This window comes from Melospiza georgiana, chromosome 3 (assembly GCF_028018845.1).
Source record: "Melospiza georgiana isolate bMelGeo1 chromosome 3, bMelGeo1.pri, whole genome shotgun sequence".
Lineage (NCBI taxonomy): Eukaryota > Metazoa > Chordata > Aves > Passeriformes > Passerellidae > Melospiza > Melospiza georgiana.
In genome coordinates, this window is record NC_080432.1 from 25,144,527 (window position 1) to 25,170,913 (window position 26,387).

Here is a 26,387-nt window from a genome sequence, read left to right on the forward strand (position 1 = left end):
CAATGGATGTTGGTTTTGTAATGCTCACCTGATTGCAGAGTGATAATACATCAATCTTATTGCTTATCAGTCTGATTTCATGGGAATAATAGGCTGTCTTTATTGGCAACTTAACTAGTCACTCTTGAGAAGATTCTCATTTTGTGGATTTCCCTCTCTGTGGCCTAGGTATTAATGGATATGTTCCATCAAGATGTAGAAGATTTAAGTGCACTAACATTATCTGATGAAGAACCCTCCACCTCAGGGGAACAAACCTATTATGACCTAGTGAAGTCGTTTATGGCAGAAGTTCGACAGTATATAAGGGAACTGAATCTCATTATCCGAGTTTTTAGAGAGCCATATGCCTCCAACTCCAAACTGTTTTCATCTCATGTAAGTATTGTACAAACCACAGACACAAAAGGCACCTACTGTCATATCTATAAATATAGGTGGATACTTCTCAAACTTAACTGTTATTGAGTTTAATGTATCAGCAGTAGAAAAAGCACTTTTCTTGAGTTCTGATATGGAAATAGTAAAAGAGCACTTGCAAGTTTTGTAGGACTGTGGAAGAAACCTTCCCATGTACTTATGTTCACTTACAGGCCTGTAATTTTGGTATCTGTCACTGCTCTTTGTAATGTTTCAATAATGTACATTTGATATATTTTTATATATTCATTATTTTAAAAATACATTTTATGATCTTACATAAATCACTATATTATAAAATTACTGTAAAATCTTGTTCTATTTAAGGAAGTTCTTGACTTTCACATCAGAACAGAGTAGCTTTGCACGTTTGACTTTTGTCTTGTTTTGTTGCAGGATGTGGAAAATATATTTAGTCGTATATCAGACATCCATGAACTTAGTGTGAAGTTACTGGGTCATATAGAGGACACAGTTGAAATGACAGATGAAGGTAGTCCTCACCCACTAGTAGGCAGCTGTTTTGAAGATATGGCAGAGGTAAGAGAATGGTGTTGTGTGTTTTGGTGGGGTTTTTTGCTATTCATATTTTAATACTTGTAATTAGATCTCTGTTCCATCTGGCTTTCTTTGGTTTCAGATCTCTTCTTACAACCTCACTGTGATGAAGGGACTGTCCATTTTTTAAAGTACTCTTATCTTTTTAGTCTCTAAATCTCAGTTTTTAGAGTGGCAGTTTAAAGTTCAGAGAGTGGAGGTGAAAAAAACTCAACGTTGATGATGAGGAGGTACCTGTAAAACTAGAAGCTGGTCAGCCTCTTCTCAGTGCCTGAGAAGATCAGCACATCTTCCTGGACTTCACATCCAGCCATGTGAAGGACTAGAAGGTGGTTGGCAGAATCCAGCACAGATTTCTGAAGGACAAACTGTGGCTGTCCAGCTGACTGCTTTCAGAGTGATGGCTGTGTCCATGGACAAAGGGAAGAGCAGTTATTATCTCTTATCTGAACCAAGCAGGGCCTTCAGCACAGTCTGTCATAGCATGGGGGAGCTGCAGCCTGGATTGTAGAGCATGGGCAGTTGGCTGAGCTCTCGGGCTTTTAAAGGATTGTTATCAGCAGCACAAAGGTCACCAGCATTCCTCAGGGTTTGATACTGTTTAATGTCTGTATTGGTGTTGTAGAAGGAGGTAAGCCTTATCTAGTTGGTAGGTGCTGCCAAATTGTGGGGAGACACACAGGGGGACAGAGCTGCTGCTTGTGGGACCTGACAGGCTGCTGAGAAATGGACCTCTGGGAGCCTCTTGGAGTTGAGTAAAGGCAAACATGAAATTCTGCACCTGAGAACAAAGAACCCCATGCAGTGTCTCAGCTGAGGAGCAGCACTGCTTTCCAGGGCTGGGAGATCCTTGGAGATTGGATGTGAAGGCTAACTAGCTCCTGGGTTGTATCAGGGAATGTGTCACTGGCAGTTCTGTGTAGAACTTGAGACCAAATCTGGTGTGCTGTGTCTGGTTTTGGGCTTTCTGGTACAGGATGGGCAAGATAGGCTTGTAGTGAAGGTTGCAGGATGATTAAGGAGTTGGGGCCCATGATGCAGAAAGGGTTGAGACTGCTGGGGTTGTTGATTCTTGAGAAGGATGAAGCAGGAGACCTTACTGCTGTCTTTAGTTACCTGAAGGGAAGGTGTGAGGATGGCCAAAGCAGATTCTTCTCAGTTGTGAACTGTGAGATGAGTGAGAGAACATGAAAATGGCAAGAAGATTAATCCTGATTAGATACTGGGAGGAGAGGGGGAAATTTGCAATGAGAATAATTGAACATTGGGATAGGCTGTCCAGAGAGGTTTTGATGCCTCTGTTCTTAGAGTTAGAACTCAGCAGGATGAGAGACCCTGAGCATTGTCAGCCAGCTTGAATGATGGATCTGTCTTTGGCTCTGAGGTTGGCACTGCTTTAAACAAAGAATTGGACCAGTTGACTTCCAGAAATCTCTTTTAGGCTGATTTAATCCATGAGTCTGTGCACGTAAAGGTATGGATTCTTCTCTATAGATGTTTTGGGAAAAGTATGCAGAAAAGTCTCCCCTATATAGGATATGTATTGTCTATAAGAAATATGGAAGCTTATCTGTTAAACCAGTTTTGTAAACTGATGGCATGCCTGCCCCTGGCAGAGGGGGTTGGAACTAGAAGAGCTTTAAGGTCCCTTGCAACCCAAGCCATTCTGGGATTCTGTGATTGTAAAATTATTCTGTCTTTTTAGGAGCTAGCATTTGATCCATATGAATCATATGCACAAGATATTTTACGACCCGGGTTTCATGATCATTTTCTAAGTCAATTATCAAAGCCAGGAGCAGCATTTTATTTACAGGTAACTTGCCTTTAAATAAGACACGTTGTTGACATTACTGTGTTAATTACATTGTCTTACTGCTTCAGTACATGTATTGCTTTAAGACTGAAACTTATTTTGTTTCTAGTCAATAGGTGAAGGCTTTAAAGAAGCTGTTCAGTATGTTCTACCCCGGCTCCTCCTCGCCCCTGTTTACCACTGTCTTCATTATTTTGAACTGCTAAAAGTAAGAATATTGTGTAAATCTGATGTGTTTGGGGATTTGGGGGTTTTTTTCATGGCTCTCAGTGTTAAGTGAGAGCTTTGGATACACAGGTGTAAAATCTTTTACTAGAATGTGGATAATTAAACTGCTGTGTTGGGAGAAAAGCAGGCTGTGTGCTCTGCAGGTGGATGCTATAATTAAGTGAATATCAGCTGATAATTACTTCTGTTAAATTATCTATCAGTCTAGAAAGTAGTAGAGATCTACACACTCATATTCTTGGAATGGCTGTTTCAACAGTGCTAGGAGATGATGGCACATGGCTGTATAACAGAAAATGTCAAGCTGTTACTTTGTAAATTTGAAATCACAGCAAGATTCCCCTTCAGGCTTCATTTTATTTTAATAAAAGCTTCAGTGTTCTTGCAGAGTGCACTTCCCACAGGATTGTAAAGGTGATATCTTTCCTTCAAAGGGAAGGCTTGGTTAATATTTATACTTGGGCTCTTTGTAATTAGACCTTGCATTGATAGGGTAACAATAACATACACATATAATAGCTGCAGAATGTTACTCTGGGTCACTTATCAGTATTGCATAATGATCCTTAAGGACTGTAAAGCATTTTGAGGAAAATGTTCCCATAGGAGCTTCTTTTGGGCTTAATGGAAATTCACAAGGTATACAGTATTCCAAAGAAGTATTTATGAAAATTTGGATCCAAAGTAAAAAAAAAACTAGCAAACAAAAAGCCAAAACAATTTTTAAGAAATGTGTTGTGTTTCCTTGAATTTGTTGGTTGTCTTTGGATAAGCCAGTAGTTGATCTTTGGGCATAAGTGTCTACAGTTGTAACTTCAGTTTTAGTGATTTAGATCTACATGTACATCTTTGTCACATAGCATGTCTTATATAACGTGCTTTTTGAAAAATTTTGGGATGTGTGCCTGATCTGTTTGTCTCATTCATGGATTTGGTCTGACTTCAGACATCTTTAAAATATGAAGCATTTCTTTTCCTGGCAGTCCATTGGAAGTGAGGTTTGACACAGCTTGTTTGTGTTTTGTACAATAAAGACAGACATAAGGTGTCTCTGCTCATGCTGTTATCTCACAGTGTCAAAATGCAGTACTGAGGGCTTTGCATACTTGCATGTGAACATGGCACTGTATTACCTAATGGACAAAGCATGAAGGATTAGTGCTGTGTGACACCCAGGCAACTGCCTTGCTTCTTGCCACTGGCAGTTTTAGGGGGGGAAAGGAGAACATGTGTGCCTATGGAATAGGGAGCAGCCTGTGTTTGCCTTTTCTAGGGCAGGCTAGAGTCTAAGCTGACCCCTCTCCTCCAAAGTTTATCAGTCTTTTTGCAACTCATCACCTCTGCTGTGTGAAAAATTCTTCTTTTCACATTCATGCTGTACACACAGAAACACACTCCTCTACCCTGTGTCAGTCTGATATTGTTGTGCTGGATTTTATTCTGTATCTGATAACAAGCTCCCAGGTTTTCTTCCCACCATGTTGCTCATGTCACATTTTAGTTGGGCACCTGTCAGTGTGGTCTCAGCACACACATCATGTACACAGGGAGGGATAGTAGGTGCACATGAAGAGAGAGGTGTCATCTCAGGTGGCAGCATCTTCAGCTGTCAATGAGTACATCAGTGTGCAGTTCAGTATGAATCCCTGCCTCAAATAGTCTTTGCTAGCAGTAATATTTTCTTCCTTATATCTGGAATCTTTGAACAGATTCCAGCTTGATTTTTATCTGCCACAGAAGGATATTTGTGCAATTATATCATCCTGACAGTTCCACTGATACAAGATATTGAATTCTCTTGTGTGATGAGAGGCCTGAGTTAGTGATTGCAAGCATGTCTATGAATAATCAAGTCAAAAATGCTATGATAATGGACCTCTGGTTATGAAGAGATAAAATGTTGGCAAAGTAACATGTGGAAAAACATTTGATTCCTCTTGAATATAGATATACTTAAGGATAGAGAGGTTAGCATTTGTCTTTGAGATGTGTTCTATAATGTTGCATATTTTGAAGTTATCTATTTAAAACGCATTTCAGTTACCTTCTAACTATCCAGACTACCAAAAAAAGTAAATTTCTATTCACTAAAGGTTATCCTATTTAGAAACTGAAGCCTTCCTGAAGTTGGACAGGGTACCAGGAATGCACAAATGCATGTTCTATTTTTAGCTGAATATTCTTGCTGTTACATTGTTGGGTAATTACTGTAGGACTAAGAGCTGTGTTTTCCTTCAACCAACCTGAAAGTCCTCAAACTTTTATATAGGAACTACATAAAATAGCAGCTTTGTGTGAAACTGCACTTTTCTGCAGATGTTCAGATAATAAATGAGTATAGAATCATTATTATGATATTTAGTAATTGAAAAAATGAGATTTTCAAGACCTTTGGATTGGGCACTGTTTCAAATGCTGCACATATGTATGTATGTATGATACTCTTTCATTGAGTGAATAGATTACTTTAAAATTCTTCTTTTTCCAGGTAGAAATGCTGCAAAGCATATATAAACTTTACTTATATAAAACAATATATTTTGGGCAACAGGAGAACTTGGTAGGGATTTTGTGTGGTTGGGGTTTTTTTAAGCCAAGTGCAGACTTGTGTCCCATGGCTTAGGAATGGTAACTATCATCTCTTTGCTAATATATTTTAATATTTTAAATTAATGCTAATATTTTTTATATTTCTATTTTAATTGGAATTCTGTCTATAATATACTAAAAATCTCAGGATACTTTCATTTCACAGCAGCATCTATTATGTTTATTTATTTTTTCTCAAACTTTGTTCTTAGATGATAAGTAACTTTTCAGATTTTACTGACTGGCAATTCAGCTGAAGTAGGAATACTCCTCACTTGAACATTTTGTCTTCCTCTTCCACCATGCTAATGGTAAAAATAATAATTCTGGTTTGGCAAGGTCTTTCAAGATGATAACCTCTCCATTTCCCAACCTGTTGGTATTAAATTTGTTACATGTTGCTGAAGGAGGCACAAGGTAGTACAGTGTTAGTTTAGGACTAGAGTATCTTGAGTTTGATGTCCTGAGTTTCTTGCTGTGTGTTTTATTGGGCAGCTCATCCCAAAGTATTTTGGGCTTTGACTTCACTTTGATTCTCAGCCTTGTTTCACCAGTGTCGTGTTCCAGACTGTAACAAATTGAGTGAATTCGGTTTGCAATGCCATCTGTAAGTGGTGTAACCCAGCCCAGGGTGGAGAATCACAGTCTTAATTAGTTGAACTTTGTCAGTCTGCAATGGTTTTACAATATCTGCAATTATAGATCATTGTCTCACAACACTGTCTGGGCTGCTTGTCTCAGTATGAGCACTGTGATTATCAGGTTCTGTTGCTTTAGTCAATTTGCAAAGTATCCTTTAATTACTGCTAAAACCAGTAAATCATGGACTTGAACTAGCTGTGAATTATTTCTAGAATCTATTCACTTAATATCAGCACAAGATTTTACTTTCTGAAATCACTTTTTTTTCTTCAGTGCTTCTTTCCAAGGACAGTAACGTGTATGCACAGCACCATTTGAAATAAATAAAAAGCAGAAGTATTAAAGTTTGACATATCTTTTTGTATGTAGCTGCAGATGTGGATGATTTATTAGATCCACTGGAAATAATGTGTAGTTCTGGGTCTCTGTAACAGATGGAGGTCTGTGTGTTAAAGGAAGTGTAGCTTGACCAAACTGTTGCTAGCGAGTGATAAGGACTACCTGGTGTATTTAGGTGTTTCTTAGAAAAAGCTGGGATGATGTAAAATTTGGACTGAAGTCTAAGAAGAGGTTTCCTAGAATGTGACAGTAGGTAAAAAATTTAAGAAACTTCATATTGTTAAGCGAAGAAGACTTGTATTACAGCTGGAATGTTGTAAAGGTACAGGAGTTGTGTCATGTGGTAGAAGCCAGAGCTGATACAACCAGGTGAAATGAGGAAATGAGATTCTGTATTTACTTCTTGCTTGTGGGGTTTCATTGACAGTATTTCTATTTCTTTTCTCCTTTAAGTGCTAGTGAGTTTATGCCTTAAGTCAGTTGTGTGTTCATCAGCCAAAAGGGAGAAGCTGATAGGGAAAAATAAAACTTTGTCACACATTTGTGGATGTGTGTGCACTTTTCCCAGAAATTTGGTTATTGTTAATTGAATTAATTGGTCCTTAATTCTCTTTCTAGCTGTGGCACTCGTTGATGTGTTTCCTGTGTTTGTATCAGCTGAATCTGTGCACATGGGTGTCACTTCATTTGTCAGTGATTTGTGTCATCTGTTGTGGAGGTGTAATGGGGCTGCATGTTTTGCTTCTTAGGGTTTTTTCCTTACACACAGGTGTATCTGGGATTTTGAGAAGCAAATGTCTCTTTCCAGGAAATTTTCTAATAATTTCTAATAATCTTCTTTCTAAATAGGTACCTCTGAGAATATTTTTTCTATTATCTCTCTAAAATTGCTTTTCTGCAAAACCTGGATAAAATATAACAAAAGTGAGCATAAAATGTTCCTTGTGACCCTTTGCCTTCCAGTCCTCAGTGGCACTGGAGCTGTGTCAGTCAATCCTGCTGGCCCTGTAACAGCAAAGGCTGTACTTTGATCCCTTGAGGCAGGAGTAGGATGTCACAGGGCCAGACTTCTCTGGGAAGTCAAATGAAGCATGTCCTGAACTCCAGACTTACAGCTTCACTTGCGTGTTTAACCGTAGCATTCCAAAGTCCTGTTTTCCAATCAATTTTCCAGAACCACCTGCATGGCAAATGCTCTATAGTCCTGTGGGAGCTAGAAGAGCTGTATTAACTGATTTGTTCCCACTTTTCAGTGGCTGCTGTTAGTGATGGTGGAGAGCATTTCAACTTCATGGCAGCAGCTTGTGCTGAACACCCAAGGCCAAGCTCCCATGAAAATGGATGGGTGTTACACGAATTTGCACAAATTTTGTTCTTTTTTTTTCCCTACTAAATAAAAGTTTTGACAAAATCCATCGAGGACTGAATGTTAAGAAGCTTATTTTACCTGGGATTTTCAACTCCTAGTTTTTGTGACTATGGCAGTCATGATACAGTCTCTGATACACTTGCATTGTTGCCTAATCTTTTTAAAACCATCTTGTATTTCCCTGTCCTCTTCTCCTGCCACCTTGCGTACAAAAGGCAGATCTTTGGAGAGAGGTAGTGCAGTGGTTGAGACTTCCATATGCTTGCATCTCTTCACTGGGAATACTTCTGGATATGGAGCTATGGATTTAATCCCACTGCCAGCTTTTTTTGTTTCTCTTATAGCAGTGGAGGTTTATGTTTTCTGTCAATACTTCAAGATATTCAAGGGAAACAGGAAGGAAATAACAAACACACGTGGAACAACAAACACCATTTATGGTTTGTTCTTGTCATTTGCTGTTTCATTTCACTTCACCTGCTGTTTTTTTTTACTTAACCACCAGGGTTCCTCTTAAAATCAGCAGGATTTTACCCTTGCTTCTCAGAATGATCTCTGAAATTGTACATTCACCTTACATAGCATCGAAATATTCATACATTTCTGTTCAAAAATTCATACATTTCTGTCCAAACATAGAGGTGTCATCCAGTTTTGCTTACAGCCTTGCAAAATTTTCTGGCAAAGATTAGACTTGAATTGTTTTGAAGCAGAAAAAGTGGATTTTAATCCACTTTGGAATTACAAAACAGAAAGGGAAGATGTTTTTAAATTGCATTATCTTTACTTTGATGGAAAATTTGGGGGAAGAAAATGGAAGACCTCAATTAAAAGTGTGGAAGCACGTAGGTAAATGAGATTTCAAATACTGATCTAACTAAATGTTATAAACTAAATTATGAGTTTTGAATTTCTAATGTGTTCTGCAGGTCTGCTAATAGTGATGAGACAAACCAAAGTGACAGTAAGAGAGAAGAGAGTTTCAGAGCATGAACTCTCTGGAAGGATCTGTGTGAACTTGTACATTTGTTGCAGAAAGGTAATGATGCTGCTGTGGAGGAGACATCAGCACATGCAAAAAAAACCCAAAAAACCAAACCCCATATTTCTGAAAAATGCAGAGCAAATGGGTTTTCTGTACTTTGAGAAGTCAAGCCCTCCTATAGGCAAAGTAGCCATTCCCAGTAATGGAATGCATAAATGGCTGCTAGTAGCCTATAAAAATTCTGAATGTTTAGGAAGTAGTTTTGTGAAAGCCTCAGAGAAGACATTTGAAAAAAAGACTTTGCTTTTCTATCCCTTCCTTGGTGCAGGAGATGCTGAGTGTGTAACCTAACATTGATTGCATACTTGAATCCCTTCTCAGCTGCAGAAACTGAGAGCAAACTTGCAGAAACTGAGAGCAAACTTGCACCTCTTCCTGCTGAGGAGACACCAGGTAAAACACTTAGTAGGGTGCTGTAGCCTTGGAGCAGAGTTGGAATGTGATCTTCTGACAGGCTGTACCCCTTTATGGGAATGCTAATGGCAAATTGGCCACATAAGAAACCTTTTGAACTGTTGAGTTGGTGAAACATCAGCTGACAGACTTGTGTAGTGAACAGTTCTCAATGGGTCTTCCTGACTTCTCCTCAGTGTCCATCCTGATTTTCAAAATGGCACTTCAGAGTAATGTAATTCAATTCTGAAACATAATTATTTTAATTTTACACATACACGCACACCCCTTCCCAAATGAGAATGTTCACATTGGATAATCAAAGTAACAATTCCTTAAATTCATATCTTTCTTTAGCCCAAATGTTTTTACCTTTTTTGGCCTCAGATGACATTTGATGTACTTGAATTTTCAACATATATTTAGGATCTTTTTTCAGTCACATAGTAAAGAGGTGAAGGAACAAGGAATCTTGTACTAAAAGTTGAAATGCTTTTTGTTTTCCTCTGTTTTGATGCTTTACTTGTCCAGTATGCTTCCTGATGAGTTGATCATATTTTATATTATGAGTTAAACATAACATGAAATGAAAGATGAGGGCCTTTTGAAATGTACTTCCAAGAGAATGCATGAAGGCTTTTTGTAGCTAATTGTCTGATGTCTGAGGTTTGATATTTGATATGTGCTATTTTATGTAACTTTTAAAAATTAAACTGAGAAGACATAATTAAACTTTGAGTAGAGAAAAGGTTTTTATCATTGCTTCAGTAAGATACTAAGTTCTGTTCCACTGTCAATGCAACCAACACTCCTGCTGCAATGTAGACCTAAATAAACATAACTGTATGAATATTTTTACTGCACTGTGCTCAAGATTGTCTGAGTTTATATGAGAACAAAATGACTTTTCAAATTTCAGTGTATTGGAGTTGTGTACGTATGTTCAGGAATATGGCATGTGGAGTTCCTTCAAGGTTCAAGTGTGAGTTGCTTTTTAGTCTGCTAGCATTTTCCAGAAGTGCATAGTGTTCCCTGCAGTTGTCCCCATTTACTGTCCCAGATTATTTCCTGATGCTTTCTAAAAATTCAAAGTTTTTAGATATGAGAACACTTTCTTTTGTCCCCAGTACTCTGCTGCTTTGGGCTGAGGTTTTTTTGGTTTTTTTAGGAATTACAGAAAGTCAGAGGATGCTCTCAAGTATCTGTGCTGTTGAGCCACCTTCCAGTATTGGTTTATGTCCAAGTGCCAGCAGACCTGCCTGCCTTGCTCAGAGAAGAAACCCTGTTGGTTTTATTGTTGATTACAAAATAGCTCTGTCTTCTGTGTATTGAAGCTGTGGTCTTGATTCCCAGAGGAACTGGGGAACTTGCAGTTTACAAATTTCAGTGGTTTGACTTCATCTTCTGGGAAGGCAGAAGTCTAGGTTGTGATGCAAACCCTGAAGTACAAGACTTCCTATCTGTCATGACACCTGCTGCTATGGTTCTCCTCTGTATTTTCTATCACTGTATTTCCAGAGAGATGCTTCTCTGACAGGATAAGAGGTTAACTACCACAGTCTAATTGTGCATTGCATGAGAAGGATTTCTTTTCTATCTCTTTGGAATTTATAAATATGTAATCCTTGTGGTATGCAACAGGTAGAACAAAATACCTTGTCTTCCATTTCTTGGTATCTCTTCAGAAATTGTGATCTAGAATGTAGACTACTTTCTTTTTGTTAAAGACTTCCCTAGCAGTCTAATTTCCAAGTTTTTTCCCTTGAATGAACAGGGTCTTGGGCCTGGAGTATTGTGAATCACATGAATGATAAGCTAATATTTTCTCATAAGATTGTTAAAACCCACAATCTCTATAATACTACTGATAATCAGAAGTCTGCACTTCCTTCACATAATATTATAATATTTTTTGTAGTATATAGTGCACTTTCTGTAAAAAACAACAAACAAAAGCAAACAACCCCAAAACAAAACCCCCTCACCACTTACTTAGCATCTCCCTGGTTTCTTCATTAGGGGGCACTGCACAGCTATAGAAGAACGAGTGAGATTTGCAGAGAAACTTTCTGGATGCTTTCCAGTTATGCCATTTCACTTTCCACCTTTTCTGAACTGTCCAGGGACAATGTAAGATGAAATCATTGCTGTAATTTACACTGAGTTCTAGTTAAGTCTGGTTTTGGTAACTGTACAGTACCATGCTGGCATATAAACTTCCAAATTCCTGTGTCCAGAGAAGTGTCTCCATAGTGATTCAGATTATTGCTTGATTTGCCATTTGTGTTTGTGTTACACAGAATACAGCACAGATTTTTGCACAGCACTTTCTAAATGTTAAACCTGGAGCATAATTACACTCACTGGATTTTTATTTAGTTTCTAAGTATTAACTGCTTTCTCTATATGTAAATATGTGTTTTGCTATGGGACATGGATAAATACCAACATTTTTGCAACTGGAGAGAGGTTGCTGTAAAAAGCAACATAAGAGCAGAATGCTTTGCAGTAATGAATGTTACTCTTTATTAGTTTGTTTCTGAAGAGAATGTACAGAATATTGTAGGACCTAGTAAGGCGTATTTTCAAGGAGACCTGGCTTAAACAATCTCTTCCACTGCTGAAGAGTAGCAACCTAGAAATTGTAGGAAATCCAGCCAGACTGTTTTGATGGAAGTTTGTAAAAAGGCAGCACACAAGGCAAAGAGCCTTCTCTGAATCCTTGTGCAGGAAAGACGCAAAGTCTTAAAGGTAGTTACAGCTTTTTCAAAGATTTCTTTCAAGACTTCTGCCAGTGGTGGACTTCCCTCCTTGGTCTGAAATCCTCTCTGAACCCAGATCTGCAAAACTGAAGCAAAGGGGAGATGATGCCTCCCTAAATCTGGAGAGTAGAGGAATATTAAGAGGGTAGTCTGCTCCTTCTTGGATGATGTCATGTCCCTAAGATCTTTTGGGGAGTAATGCTTGCTGTGGTGCATTCTCAGACCTGTTTCAGTGGTTGTTACTCAAGTAGGCTCTCCCACCTAATGCTGCTTAGGTTGAGAGCACAAGAGATGACACTACATGAACCAAAGCTGCCTAGAATAAACTTTGTAGTCATCCTTATGGCTGAAAACAAATAAAATAGTCTTTGGCATTGACAGCTGTTGCATTGGATGATTAACTCGAGTTAGGGAAAAATTAGTGCTGTTCTCTGACCCATTAAAATATCAAATATGACTCTTGTACTCTGTTGGATTTTTAAGGACAATACCTATATTTTACACTGGAATCAAACGGCACAATTTTACTTTTTGCAAGGGTGTCTTATTCTGGTTCATACTGGCCTTTGTTTCACTTCTACCACCAAAACAAATCCTTCAATTGTGTGGAGTTAATTCTTGGTGTGTGATAATCTAGAATGCTTGTCTGTTAATAATTCTGCAAATGTTGTTTCGGTTTGACATCTAAGCCACAACTGTAGTCACTTATTTTTTCTCTCACGTGAAACATTTTAGTGCTTAAATGAAGATTTGAGATGCAAATCTTCAATTTAAGCAATCTTAAGCATGGCAAATCTTGTTTTAAAAATTTACCTGTCATAACAGTAGTTAGACACAAAATATTAAGTGTTAACCCTTCTTATCCAGTTTTAGTTTCGTTTTTAAATTCAAGGCTCATTGTGGCTCTGGGCAGCTTGATTTGTGTTGGCTCTGCAGTTGTGCTGGAGGTTGGCTTGAGATAATTTCCAAGGTCCCCTTCCACCTGATTTATAAATTAGGCTGTTATTCATGAGGTGAGAGTCCTTGTAATCTTCTATTTTTAGATGTGATGAAGGAATTCTGCTTAGCTTTGGGTCCAGCTTGCCTGTTCCAGGATGTTTATGTGTTAGGGACTGATTTGATCTTGTCCTGTAGTATGGTGTGTATGGGGATCTCCTTAATTTCTTGTTCTTCTCAGGATTTAACACCTGAAATGGGTTCCAGTAAGGAGCTGTAAGGGAAATCAGACCAGTTTGAGATAAATACTGCATCTCTGAGTGTGTTTGTATCTGGGGGACCTTAGTGACTGTGCTGGATTTTAATGAGATTAAGCTCTTAGCTGAGAGTTGTCTCTCACCTGTGTCAGTAACACACCTGGTTATTACCATTAACTTTTATAACAAGCAGGAACATGGAAAATCAGCAGAATGTTAGATTTCTTCTTCCTGGGTCAAACTTCTGGATTTGCTCGTGCCAGAATGTTTGTAACACTTCCTGTCTTTGACTTTCAATGTTCACAGCAATTGGAAGAAAAAAGTGAGGATGAAGAGGATAAGGAGTGCTTGAAGCAAGCAATAACTGCCCTGCTAAATCTTCAAAGCAGTATGGAACGGATATGCTCCAAAAGCCTTGCAAAGCGAAGGCTTAGGTAAACGTTTCCGCTTTTTCTGCTCTCTGCTCTTAATGCTTTGCTATAAATCCAGGGCTCCCGGTTTCCTCTTTTAGTAAACAATGAACAAAATAGTTTGTGACAAGCCTGCTTTTTCAGAGGAAGTGACATCAAAGCCAAGATAATTTGTTATTGTTTTAAAACAGTTCTAATTTCTATGTGTCCTTGCAAACTGGTAGTTGAGACGTTCTGAGAATTCACTGGTAAGTAGAAAGTTGCGGCTTTGGTGGGTTAATTGTGCTCAGATAATAAATATCCACCTCAAAATATTCTAAAAGTACCTTTCTGTGTGGTTGGAAGGTAATGTTCTTGAATTTGAAACTACTCTTAAAATTGTTTCAATATTTTTGTTGCCAGACAATTTTTGTGCTGCCAAGGGTAACCTTTAGGCTTGAACATGAATGCAGTTAGCAGCTTTTTTTTTTTCTGAATGTACTTGCTTCATATTAATGCCATCTAGAATTGTTCTGTTGGTTATGGAAGTGAGTGACTTGTTGGGCTAAGGAGCACTCACAGCTTGCCTGCCTCTGGTTGTTTGTGTTTAGGTAAAACGTCTATTGCTGAAGATAAGTAGAAAATTTATCAGATGAGATGCTTTAGTCAAGACTTTGCAATGGTGCTGATATTGAATTATGAAATTGCATTCTCAGTGCAATCCTCACTTCTCAGAAGGATGATCTGGTGTTTTTGTGTTAGTGGTGGTTGTGTTTTTTTAAAAACATGTGTACTAACAGGCTGCCTTTTTCCCATCCTCCACTGAAGTGAATCCGCATGCCGGTTCTATACTCAGCAGATGAAGGGGAAGCAGCTAGCAATTAAGAAAATGAATGAAATCCAGAAAAATATTGATGGTTGGGAGGGTAAAGACATTGGACAGTGCTGTAACGAGTTCATCATGGAAGGAACACTCACACGTGTAGGAGCAAAGCACGAGAGACACATATTCCTCTTTGATGGCTTGATGATTTGCTGTAAGTCAAATCATGGCCAGCCAAGACTCCCTGGTGCTAGCAATGCAGAATATCGACTCAAGGAGAAGTTCTTCATGCGAAAGGTACAAATCAATGATAAAGATGACACTAATGAGTATAGACATGCTTTTGAAATCATCTTAAAAGATGAGAACAGTGTTATTTTTGCTGCTAAATCAGCTGAAGAGAAAAACAACTGGATGGCAGCATTGATATCTTTGCAATATAGAAGCACGCTGGAAAGGATGTTGGATGTAACAATGTTACAGGAAGAAAAAGAGGAGCAGATGAGATTTCCAAATCCTGAGCTTTATAGATTTGCAGAACCCGACTCTGAAGAGAATATTGTGTTTGAAGAAAACATGCAGCCCAAATCTGGAATCCCTATCATCAAGGCAGGAACTGTTGTGAAGCTCATCGAGAGGCTGACATACCACATGTATGCAGGTGAGGCACTTGGTTTGTGCAGCCAAAACTCCAGGTAGTAACTAGTTCATGCTTCTCTCTCTGTGTTAAATACATGCAGCAAAATACATAAAATGAGTAAAAAATGAATATGTTTGGCAGTTCACATGGGATATTACATGTGCATGAGATTGTTCTCATGCAGGGGAGGGGGTGGGAGCCTGCAGCCTGCAGCAATTGAGCTCCAGACAATACTTTTTCCTTTGTGCCCCAGCCTACAAGAACTGCCTTCCCTCCAGACTTTTAAAGCTGGGTGACACAGGAAGGGCCAGCATTGTGGGAGAGAATTATGGGCTCAGTGTTTTCAGTTCAGGGTTGTACTCTATCAGCTGTGTCCATGCTGGCGTGCCATGGAAGGGCCAATATCAACTTGATAGATGCAGTCACTTGCATACTTTGTCCTCAGAGCTTTGCCTTGATCAGAACTTCAGTGAGGATTTGATTAAAGGACTTTAGACTTAGGGTTTCTGTTTGTGTTGAAGTCTTGTTAGACATTTATGTGGTTATCCAGGCTGACCTCAGTGTATGGGGTTCTTCTTGATGGTAGCCCAGGATTTTCATAAGCTGTGCTGCAAAGCATAGGCAAAGTTTGGGGTTTGGATTTTTTTTTGTCCTGATTCTGTCTGTATGTCAGTTATTCTGAAACTTCATGCATCTTGATATTGGTGCTTTTCATATTCAACAATTTTTTTTTCTTCCTTTTTACACTCTTAATTGTAGATTGTTCTTCTGCATCTCAGTCCTAGATACCCTGCATAGATCAGGAATATTTGTTTGAAAGAAGTGAGCAGTAAGCAGAATATAATTTCTATAGTTTAGTACTCTGTTTACTTTTTAAAATACTTATATTTAATCTCTTCATTACTATTCTTGCTCTTCTTTTCATTTTCCTAATGTTTACTATAAAGCCAAATGCAATTTTGTGCTGGCAGTTTTTATCTGAGCAGTTTTGTAGCTGTTTTCATTTTCTTGTAACTTTTTAAACTTCTAGCTCTTGGCTTTGTATTTTATAGGCATGATTTATGACATAATTTATGTCGTAACTCTTGAAAGTTAAATCAAACAACTCAGCCTTAGAGAAAGGGAAACACTTTTCTATTATTATTTTTAAATCTAATATTGCCTTTGCAAAAGAATTAGCAAAAAGTATTGTATGAGAAAACTGAGAATATAGGTTCTGAGAGGTGGCCTGAAAGACTTTGACCAAAAGGATAAAAATAGTTGTCTTATAATGTATGTAGCTTGTCTTTGTAGCCTTAATCATCTTAGTGGATGTGATGCTGCATTGCTACATTGTGCATAATTTCTCAACACTCTTATCTTCTATACCTTCTGTTTTATAATTGGTTATCTGTGAGGAAAAACATCATTGTTCTCACCATTCTGTGCAGTCTTTTCCAGGGCAGCAAAGAAATAAAAGATAGAGTGACTCAACCAAAAATGCTCTGTTGTACAGGAAACACGATCCATTGGTGATGTAAATCATTGAGGGGTTTGTTGCATCTTGTGAGATGCAGTGAGAAGGGCAGCAGTTCTCCAGAAGTACCAGGGTACCAGGTTAGCTCTTTCACACATGTATCAGCTGAGTGCAAGGCTTCTCCTCTGCTTGGAGACCTGGGAGGATGAGTGCCTTGGTGATATGTAACCAAACAGCTACAGACTGTAGAAATGCTTTTCTTGCCCCACACAGAATTGTCTATCTGTAATGATGATCTTTAAAGTCTTTATTGGCTTTATATTCAGATGCCAGAACAGCAAGTGTGTACCTTTCTGAGTCAGTTTTTCTGAAATTCAGTGTGCCTGGTTATGGCAGCCCTTGATCTGCCAGTTTAAAGACAGTATTTACTATAGCTGTGGCTTTTCTCTAGGTATTTTTGTAGGTCAAGTGGTGTAAGAAATAATTACAGATATACTTTGCAAAGGTCATACAAACTGTTGCAGTTTAGTTGTTGCTGTAGTCAAATCAGGTCTCAATTTTTTGTAATATATGAAGATCCACACAGTCCACCTCATTTGTAGATACGGATGTTGGACCTTTTATTTGTCATCCCTCACCCTCTTGACAAATGAGAAACCATTTTTTCAGCCAAAATTTCTTTGCTGTGCATCAGGGAAAGCTCTAAGGAAACAATTCTGCCAGGGGTGGGAGGCATCCAGCTTCTGCAACAGCTCAGACAGGGAGACAGCCCTGATGGCCACCTGGTCGCAAGGTGTGTCAGACTCTCCAAACTATCCTGTGGTGGAGCAGCAAAACAAGAGAGAAATCTCTGCAAAAGCAGTTTTCCATGTATTTTTACATGAGAGAAATTGCCCTGCAATTAGAAGTTCAGGTTCTGACCCTATTTGCATATTGTGGTGGGTTTTCCTTGTTTTAATGTGTTTTTGCATTCATTATCTCCTCTTGCCCAATTCTTGATTCAGAGCAGCTGGATTAGGTGGTACCAACATTTTAAAGTCATGGCATTTTTTTTTTATCTATAGGGCAGCACTCTTCTATTTTTAAAGCTTAGATATGTTAAGAGTGCTTGTGCGTCATCATAGTGTCCGTTTCCTTTCTTAAGGAATTCAAGGGTGATTATTTATAAATCCTCATAGAACAGTTATTGTTCTTTTTTAGCTTTCAAATTGGCTGCATTGAAGAGAGAATTATCACATGAGCAGACATCCTGGCTAACTGGTGTTGTCTGTATTTTTTTAACAGTTACTCATATATTGTACACTATTTTGAGTCACAGTCGTTGCTAGTAAGATAACAAAGTTAGATTTGATTTTCTGATCTGCTTGGTTTGAAATTCAGTGTGTATTGTGGATTTATCTGCTGACCCTACCTGTAAATAACAATAGCTGCAACTCAGAGCTTGCATTGATCTGAAGATCTTAATTGCTATGGAAGCTCTTTTTTTCATGTAGACAAAATCTCTTATTTAGAGTACATGCTGTGTACAGATTGCAAGCTGTGAAAGCATGAGTGCTTCTTTAGCACAGCAGAATTTGTGTATTTTCATGATGAAGATGATGTGAACGGGGATGACCTTTTTTGTGCAAAAAGTATGGGAGTTCTGCCTTTGAAAATAATTTTGGACTGTACAGTTTCAAGGACTGGTGGGAAAGGGGTTATGATTAGGAAAATGGGGTAATGGAGGACATGTGAGAAGCAGAATAGCTAATTGTTTAAGGAATGAGAATTATCATGCAACAAAATTGCAAGGAAATGCTGTGTTACATGGCAGAGTTAAGGTGTGCAGCACATCACAGTAAACTGTTGCCCAAATGAACAACTCAGTGGGATCTAAGGAAGTTGGAATGTTCATTCAAATGGACAAGATCCTGGTAAAGAGTTAAGGAGGATTTTAAAGCAGCTCTTAAAAATCCATATTGCAGGAAACAAATCCAGTAGAACATTAGGTCAAATAATGCAGTCTTTTTATCCTACATGTTAAGCCTACAGGAATTCTTGCTTCAAGTCCTGTGAGCTCCTCTTCAGCCACTCTGTGTTAGGACAATTACCAGTAGGGGTTTGGTTTTCAAATCTGGATATGGATTTAATATGCAAAGCTGTTGCAATGTGCTCATTAATTCTGTTCAGTGATAACAGTGTTAGCCTTGTTTCTAGTCAGCTGTGTGCAGTGCCAGTGAACTGTCACTGCATTTCCTCATATTTGAAAACAAATGGGTTTGCTTTTGTAATTATGAGAGACACTTTGGTTTTCTGATTGTTTTGATTGTTTTTAAGACACATTTTCATATTTTAAATTAATTGATATGTAATTAGTCAATTTAAATGAAATCAGTTGATTTTCTAGAGGTGAAATAAATATAACCTCTAACATAGCTGTCAGGTGAAAAAATATCTAGGCTGCCTTAACCATGAGTAGTTATCAGTTGTGCCTGTTTAGGGGAAGTATTCTCCCCTGGAAGAGGCCATTTCTATCCAGTGCAGAGTGACTTGATGTGTTTTTTGAGCTCTCATGTCCCAGTCACTGTCAAAAGCAAAGTTGTTTACTCATAAATAAAACCATCTATTCATTAATTTCAAAGTCATTGGAGAAGACTCCTGTCTTTTAACAATTGGGGGAGGGGGAAGTTATTGCTGTGAACCTTCAACAGAATGAAAATTGGTTTTAAGTTCTACTTTGTATTACTGTTTTAGGAGGTTTTGAACTGTTACCAAAGCCATTTTGGTTTACATCATCTTCTCTGTAAGTTGATAGGGTGACATCCTTAATTTTAACAGATAACTGAAGTTATTGTAAAAGAAAAAAAAAACAGGTAATTGCTGACATAAGTGTAAAATTATTCTTTGTCTTAGATCCCAACTTTGTTCGGACTTTTCTCACAACATATAGATCCTTCTGTAGACCTCAAGAGTTGCTGAGTTTGCTAATAGAAAGGTATGCCACTTAAAAATACTGTTCTTATGAAGTGCATTTTTTTTTTCTTTTTACTTGGAGTGTGTAAGATTCTGGCTTTCCAGTTGGTTTTGAGTCACTTCAAACACCTTTTTAAAAAGTTGTCCAATTCAAGGATTGCCAGTAAAATGTATACAAGTTTATATCCAGAAGCTTGTGCCCAAGACTGGTGTAACAGAGGCCTAGTGCTTACACCCATCTTCTGTGCTAGGTTTGAAATTCCAGAGCCTGAGCCCACGGAAGCCGACCGTATTGCCATGGAGAACGGAGACCAGCCCCTCAGTGCAGAGCTGAAAAGGTTTAGGAAAGAGTACATTCAACCTGTGCAGCTGAGGTGAGTGCTGCATCCCTGGGAGCCACCCTGAATTCCTTCTGGAGTGCCACCCGTTGGCTGCCCTGGCTCCTGGTGCTGCCAGTGGCCTTTCTTGCAGCTGCTTTGACAGGGAAGACAGACTGACTCTGGAGTGATTCTTTATTCTTTGCTCTTGCAGAGTATTAAATGTGTGTCGACACTGGGTAGAGCACCACTTCTATGACTTTGAAAGAGATGCTGACCTTCTGAAACGTTTGGAGGAGTTCATTGGAACAGTAAGAGGTATTTACAGTTCCTTAAGTGCTGACATTTATCCTAAAGCATCCCATTTCAGAGATACAGAGTGTGATCAATTTTGCTTTCAGGAAAAACAGGACATTATTAAATACTTATTAAATAATAAATACTATTATTATTAAATACTTATTAAATATTTCATAAAGAGCGTGAAATAGACTTTCATTAAGCCCACACGCACACTATTATTCAAAATCTGGCTCTTGTTCTGAATAATGATTGTTATTTACATAAATTGAGTTTTGTTGTAGAGGGACTGGAATTAAATTTACATAATGTTAAATATGTTGATTACATAAATGAATTCTGCTGTAGAGGAAATAATGAAAAATAAAAAGAACTGAGTCATGATCAGGACAGAATAATTGCTTTGATTGTGATTTTAAACTTAACACAGGGGTAATTTTTGTAAAGTTGGATGGTGGAAACCATTATTTCTTTGAAACAAGAGTTTCCAGCTACTTCACAGTGCATATTAGAACTGTAGAACACCTTGCTGTTGTGATTGTACACACTTTTCCTGTTTCCTTTTAAATAAAGCCAAGACAGACACAGGAGCAATTTGTAGGAAAAGACTGTGTCAGAGAAGCACTTAGTAGTTACTTAGCCACTGAAAAGAGGGGAGAATGGGTAGCTAATTCAGTGGGTGTTACTGGTAAATTTTCAATGGACTGGTGCATGAAATTCTTATGATGCAGAGCTAAAAAGGCTTTTGGCCTTTCAATTTTATTCTCAGCTTTGATGGCAAATGCAGTACAGGAAGAAGCTTCTCCCTGTTTGTTATTTTGACTTTCTGGGTTGTCTGAGGTAATCACGTGCTCTTACCCAAACTAGAAAGTTCAAGGTGTTGCAGAAGTGCATTTTGGGCAAAACAAGGTTGTTCCCAAAAACTCACTGTAAACTCAGAAAAGAAAGAAAAGCACCTAAATCAGGGCAGGAGTCTAATTTGGGTGTTCTCATTTGTGCTTGGGCAAAGTCGTGCTCAGCATTGGTTGTTGAGGAATTCTTTCTGTCTTTGAATACTTCTACATTTGTGTAGAGAATGCCAATCCTAAGAATATATGATTGCTTTAATTTATTAGGTTTTGGGTTACTGATTACTGAATAATACTGATGTCTTAGGAAAAACAGTATTAACTAAATAGTAATTTTCTCTGTGTGCCAGGCAAAGCCATGAAGAAGTGGGTTGAATCCATCACAAAGATAATCAACAGGAAAAAGCAGGCACAAGCCATTGGGCCGAGCCACAACATCACTTTTGAGAGCCCCCCTCCAGCAATTGAGTGGCACATCAGCAAACCAGGCCACACAGAGACTTTTGACTTGCTCACTCTGCATCCCATAGAAATCGCTCGGCAGCTCACTTTGCTGGAGTCAGATTTTTACAGGTAACTTTGCTCCACTGAGAAACACGTGGCACAAACCAAAATATTCTCCATGCCTGAAATTGTTTCTGTGGGCCTCTGATGTGAAGCCCCACAGAAATTAAGGGACTTTACTAGTGGTGTATATTAATTTCCATTTTTCAGAGGAAGCTCTCTAAAATACAATATTTGTTTTATCCTCCCCAGTCCCCAGTATGTGTGATTGTTGCATACTGTTGATTGTCTTGTGCTCCAGCTTTCTCTTGGTATTTTCTGAGTAGATCAACCTTTGATATGTATGAACAGTTATTAAATCAGTTTTCTTCACATCCTGCTTTGTGTAGCAAATTAAGGAACATGTCAGATCTCATCAGCTAAGAAATTATTCAGGTAGTGGAAGCTCACGTTTTGTTATGGTGAATGAAATGAGAGATTTCATTCTTCATTTAGATGAACAGAGGTGGTTAAGAGTGACATACATTAAGAAATATCTACAGTCTAAAAAAGAAGCGTAGAAATATCATTTAGTCATGAGGGCAGCCTAACGTTGTAGAAGGAATACCTTAAGAATTTATTTCTAAATATGAATTCCAAATTCATTGAAAATCAAGAGGGTTTGGAAAAATAATACCTTCCTGCTTTTAGTTACATTTTTTGATAAAACGTCTACTTTTCCAGAGCTGTGCAGCCATCAGAACTAGTTGGAAGTGTGTGGACAAAGGAAGATAAAGAAATTAATTCTCCCAACCTTCTCAAAATGATAAGGCATACAACTAACCTAACTCTGTGGTTTGAAAAGTAAGTGACTTTCCTGAATCTGCACCTATTCCATATTGGGACATCTACAGACCATTCACAAGTATACTGTGAAAAATTCTCTTCTAGGAGAATTCCTGTTTTGGTGTTTAGATGCTAAAACTGGTCCCTGTGAGAAATTTAACATAGTGGTCTCAAGCTTTGTATTCTTAGAATATTTTCAAATCTCCAAGACATTTTCAGAACTACCTCAAGTAATTTGATAAAATCATATTTGTTTGTGTTACAAGTTAATATTTGACTTTGGAAACCTCATCAGTGCTTTAATACAAACCCCAATGTTCTTGTGTATTTAGATGCATTGTAGAAACAGAAAACCTAGAGGAGAGAGTAATTGTAGTGAGCCGGATAATTGAGATCCTGCAAGTTTTTCAAGAGCTAAACAACTTTAATGGTGTCCTTGAGATTGTCAGTGCTATGAACTCCGCAGCAGTTTATAGGTTGGATCACACATTTGAGGTACAGTGAAATATTTTCTACTTGTGCTATGGCAGTGTCATGCAGGGTACCTTGGCTGCACTAAAAGCCTGTCTTGTCAGTAGGCATTTGATTCCAAGGAGAAAGGAAAGTAAATCCCCCAAGAAATGAATCAACCATGGTGTAAGAGAGAGGGTTTTTCCTTGGTTTCAGAAGCAAGAAATCCATCCCCACTTAAGAAAGGTGTCTCAGGATGGTGGGGCAGTGTCCTCATGGTCCCTAATTCAAGTGCCAGTGGGAGACTGTTACTCTCAGTAGTGTTGCTGGGCCATGCCTTTATCTTCTCTTTCCAAATCACCTGTTTGATTTCTCTTTTAAGCAAATTCCAAGTCGCCAGAAGAAGATCTTAGAAGAAGCTTATGAGCTGAGTGAGGACCATTATAAGAAATACTTGGCAAAACTCAGGTCCATTAATCCTCCTTGTGTGCCTTTTTTTGGTGAGTACCTGTGGTTTGGATGAGCCATGTCCTACATTAACATTTGGAAATTATTGAGCTAAAGGACTAAACAGAGTATGAACAACAGAGAGAAAAGTCCATTTTAACAGGACAGGTGGGTTGGAATTTCAGGTGCCCAGACACAAATATATGAAAAAACCCTAAAGTGACTATTCATGGAAGATATTATTTGAAGTAAAAATAAGTATATCTGCAAAATTCTCTTTCATGCAATATCCATTTTTGCTGATTTTTACTTTGAGTGTGGTTTGAACTGTTACAACCAGATATACTCTCAGTAGAAGGTGGTGTCATTAGAAATATTACTGCCATTGACTGGGAGAAAAAGAAATATCCTCTTCCTCATCAGGTGTTCCAGGAAATACAGCTAGAGTCTCATTTCTATTAAAAAGTCTTATTTCTGTAGAAACAGAGTTTGGAAAGCAAAATCCTCTTTATCATCAGATTTAACAGTTCTTCTTTGAAGTGGATTGCTGACATTTAGCAGATTGTGATGCTAAGCACATGTCAGTCCTTTTCTTAAGCATCCACTTAAATGTTTGCTACTGATCAGTTCCAAGTCTGGACAGTGCACTTGTCCAACATAGGCTTCAGGCCAAAACTGGAAGAAAATAGTGTTGATGGCTTTTTTGGCCTTTTACAGATTGGGGAAAGATATACTCCAGAGCTCTGCAAAGAAAGATAAGATCAACTAAGAAACCTTCTGTCCTGCTTCAGAGATGAGTAGAGGTTAGCAGGATCACATGTGAATAGCTTCAGTTATTTCTGTCAAGTCATAATGACAATTCCAAACACATGATCTGTGAAGTGGAGAGCACTTTTTAGTTCCTAATCTTCAAATTATTTGATGCAATTATGAAGCCAGGATAAAACTTGAAAATCATTTTTGGACTTTAGCTGGGGTGTCTAATGGAGAAGAGGAGTTAAGAGAAAGCACTCCTGTTCAGTGTCCCCTTTTAGTGTTCAGTTGTGTGAGCTTCCTAAACCACAGAAAGGTGCACAGACTTTGGGACATTGATGCAACAAGGCATGTTAAAATATTTAAATTGTTGCCCTTCTTGGAAGCTGAGGTGCAATTCTCTTGTTGACCCTAACTAAGGGTTTTCTAAATAATTGTAGTGCACAAATTAAATTTTTTAAGAAGTCCTTGTGTTCCAGTCATGACTTCCTCCTTGTTTTGTACTCTCTGTTGAAAACCTCTTCTGTTGCTGTTTAGGGATTTACTTAACCAACATTTTGAAAACAGAAGAAGGCAATCCTGAATTTCTCAAGCGCCATGGGAAAGACCTTATCAACTTCAGCAAGAGAAGGAAGGTAGCTGAGATAACAGGGGAGATCCAGCAGTACCAGAACCAGCCATATTGTTTAAGAGTGGAATTTGACATCAGGGTAAGTGACACAATTTCCTTCTGTGGTGATTCTGTCAGCTGACAAACCATAAGGACAGACTGAATTCACATAGATTTGGTCTAACTGAATCAGAGGTGAGCAGAGGACCTGTCATAAAACCTGTCTTGGGTCTCAGTGTAAGAAAAGGCAGAAAGCTCAATGCTTGCAGTTTCTTGGGTTTGTTTCATTTTTTCTCAGCTGTTGGGACATTGGTAGATCTTCTTATTGATCAGTGTTAGACAGGAACTGAAACTGGCAGATTCTCATTGTCCTTCACTCAGTTGCAATTATTTGTCCAGTGAGCTGTCTTTTCCTCCTCTGTTACACACCTTTATGTTCCATGTTTACCTGATAGCGCTGTGTTTACATCATGTGTTGATGGAGGTGATACTTAGATCTTTCTTCCTCCTGATGCTTGTTTTCCTTGGTCTGACGTGTTGTCTAAGCAGTGTCCTCTCTGGTTGCTTTTCTTTCTTCCCTTTTTCTTTTTTTTTTTTTACCATCTTTTGAGATGTGTGCTTTCAGACAGTCACAGGACAGGTTATCTTAAGAGATTCTACAAGGTTTTTCTTGATTTGTTCTCCTCAGGCTTTGACAGAATGCACTGTGGGAGCAGTCTTCCCTGCATCAGTGTAAAGATGGATTGTTTGCAGCTTTTTCTGGAAGTGTTTGGACAAACCAGGTCTGACTTTGCACTGCAAAAAGCATTTAGGGTGCTTACACAGCTGGTTTTCAGGCCAAGCATAGCAATAGCAGTGTCCAGAAAAGGCCTGGTGACAAGCACATTTAATGGCTTAAGTCTGTTCTTACCTCAGACTCCAACATTCTCTCTCTTCTCTTGAGCAGCTGGGATCATTTGTGCTGTAGAAACAAGCAGTATTAAAAAGCATCTTAGCTGACAAGTTGTCTGCCTTCATGTATTGCAGAGATTTTTTGAAAACCTGAATCCAATGGGAAACAGCGTGGAGACAGAATTTACAGATTATCTCTTCAACAAGTCACTGGAGATAGAGCCACGAAATGTCAAGCCTCCTCCAAGATTTGTTAGTATTCAATTTTTGCATTTATTTTTCAAAAAGTGCTTACATTTATCTTTCATAGATGGCAGAAGTCATTTCCAATCTCTGACTTTATAACTAAAAAGCTACATTTAGGTTATCCCACAGCCTTTTGATTTTGGTTGCTATTTTGTGTCGTTTCAGCCCAAGAAGTACAGCTACCCTCTCAAGTCCCCGGGCGTTCGTCCCTCTAACCCACGGCCAGGTACCATGAGGCATCCCACGCCCCTGCAGCAGGAGCCCAGGAAGATCAGCTACAGCCGCATCCCCGAGAGCGAGACGGAGGCGACGGCGTCGGCGCCCAACTCGCCGCGGACACCGCTGACGCCGCCGCCCGCCTCCGCCACCTCCAGCACCACCGACGCCTGCAGCGTCTTCGACTCTGACCCCTCCAGCCCCTTCCATACACGTAGGTGCTCACACACAGCACCTGCCACTCACATGTCGTGGTGGCAGGCAGGGGAAATGAGGTTTAGCCTTCACTAGTGACTGTAAAAATCATTGCTTTTGTCTACTTCATCAAAAACCTTCAATATTTCTTACTTTTTCTTTAAGAAGTTT

The 26,387-nt window shown here is 38.7% G+C and overlaps 1 protein-coding gene across 1 annotated transcript in view; it reads left to right on the top strand.

Moving 5' to 3' along the window:
- SOS1 (SOS Ras/Rac guanine nucleotide exchange factor 1) overlaps nucleotides 1-26,387 on the top strand; it is a 43,244-nt gene that overhangs the window by 13,013 nt on the left and 3,844 nt on the right. The window contains exons 5-20 of the mRNA XM_058020737.1: nucleotides 169-378; nucleotides 817-960; nucleotides 2,684-2,794; nucleotides 2,904-3,002; nucleotides 13,661-13,788; nucleotides 14,572-15,227; nucleotides 19,555-19,636; nucleotides 19,866-19,988; nucleotides 20,146-20,249; nucleotides 21,430-21,652; nucleotides 22,307-22,426; nucleotides 22,741-22,903; nucleotides 23,241-23,358; nucleotides 24,596-24,768; nucleotides 25,695-25,811; nucleotides 25,971-26,235. Of these exons, the coding sequence (XP_057876720.1) occupies nucleotides 169-378; nucleotides 817-960; nucleotides 2,684-2,794; nucleotides 2,904-3,002; nucleotides 13,661-13,788; nucleotides 14,572-15,227; nucleotides 19,555-19,636; nucleotides 19,866-19,988; nucleotides 20,146-20,249; nucleotides 21,430-21,652; nucleotides 22,307-22,426; nucleotides 22,741-22,903; nucleotides 23,241-23,358; nucleotides 24,596-24,768; nucleotides 25,695-25,811; nucleotides 25,971-26,235 (2,836 nt within the window). The remainder of the gene's footprint in view (nucleotides 1-168; nucleotides 379-816; nucleotides 961-2,683; nucleotides 2,795-2,903; nucleotides 3,003-13,660; nucleotides 13,789-14,571; nucleotides 15,228-19,554; nucleotides 19,637-19,865; nucleotides 19,989-20,145; nucleotides 20,250-21,429; nucleotides 21,653-22,306; nucleotides 22,427-22,740; nucleotides 22,904-23,240; nucleotides 23,359-24,595; nucleotides 24,769-25,694; nucleotides 25,812-25,970; nucleotides 26,236-26,387) is intronic.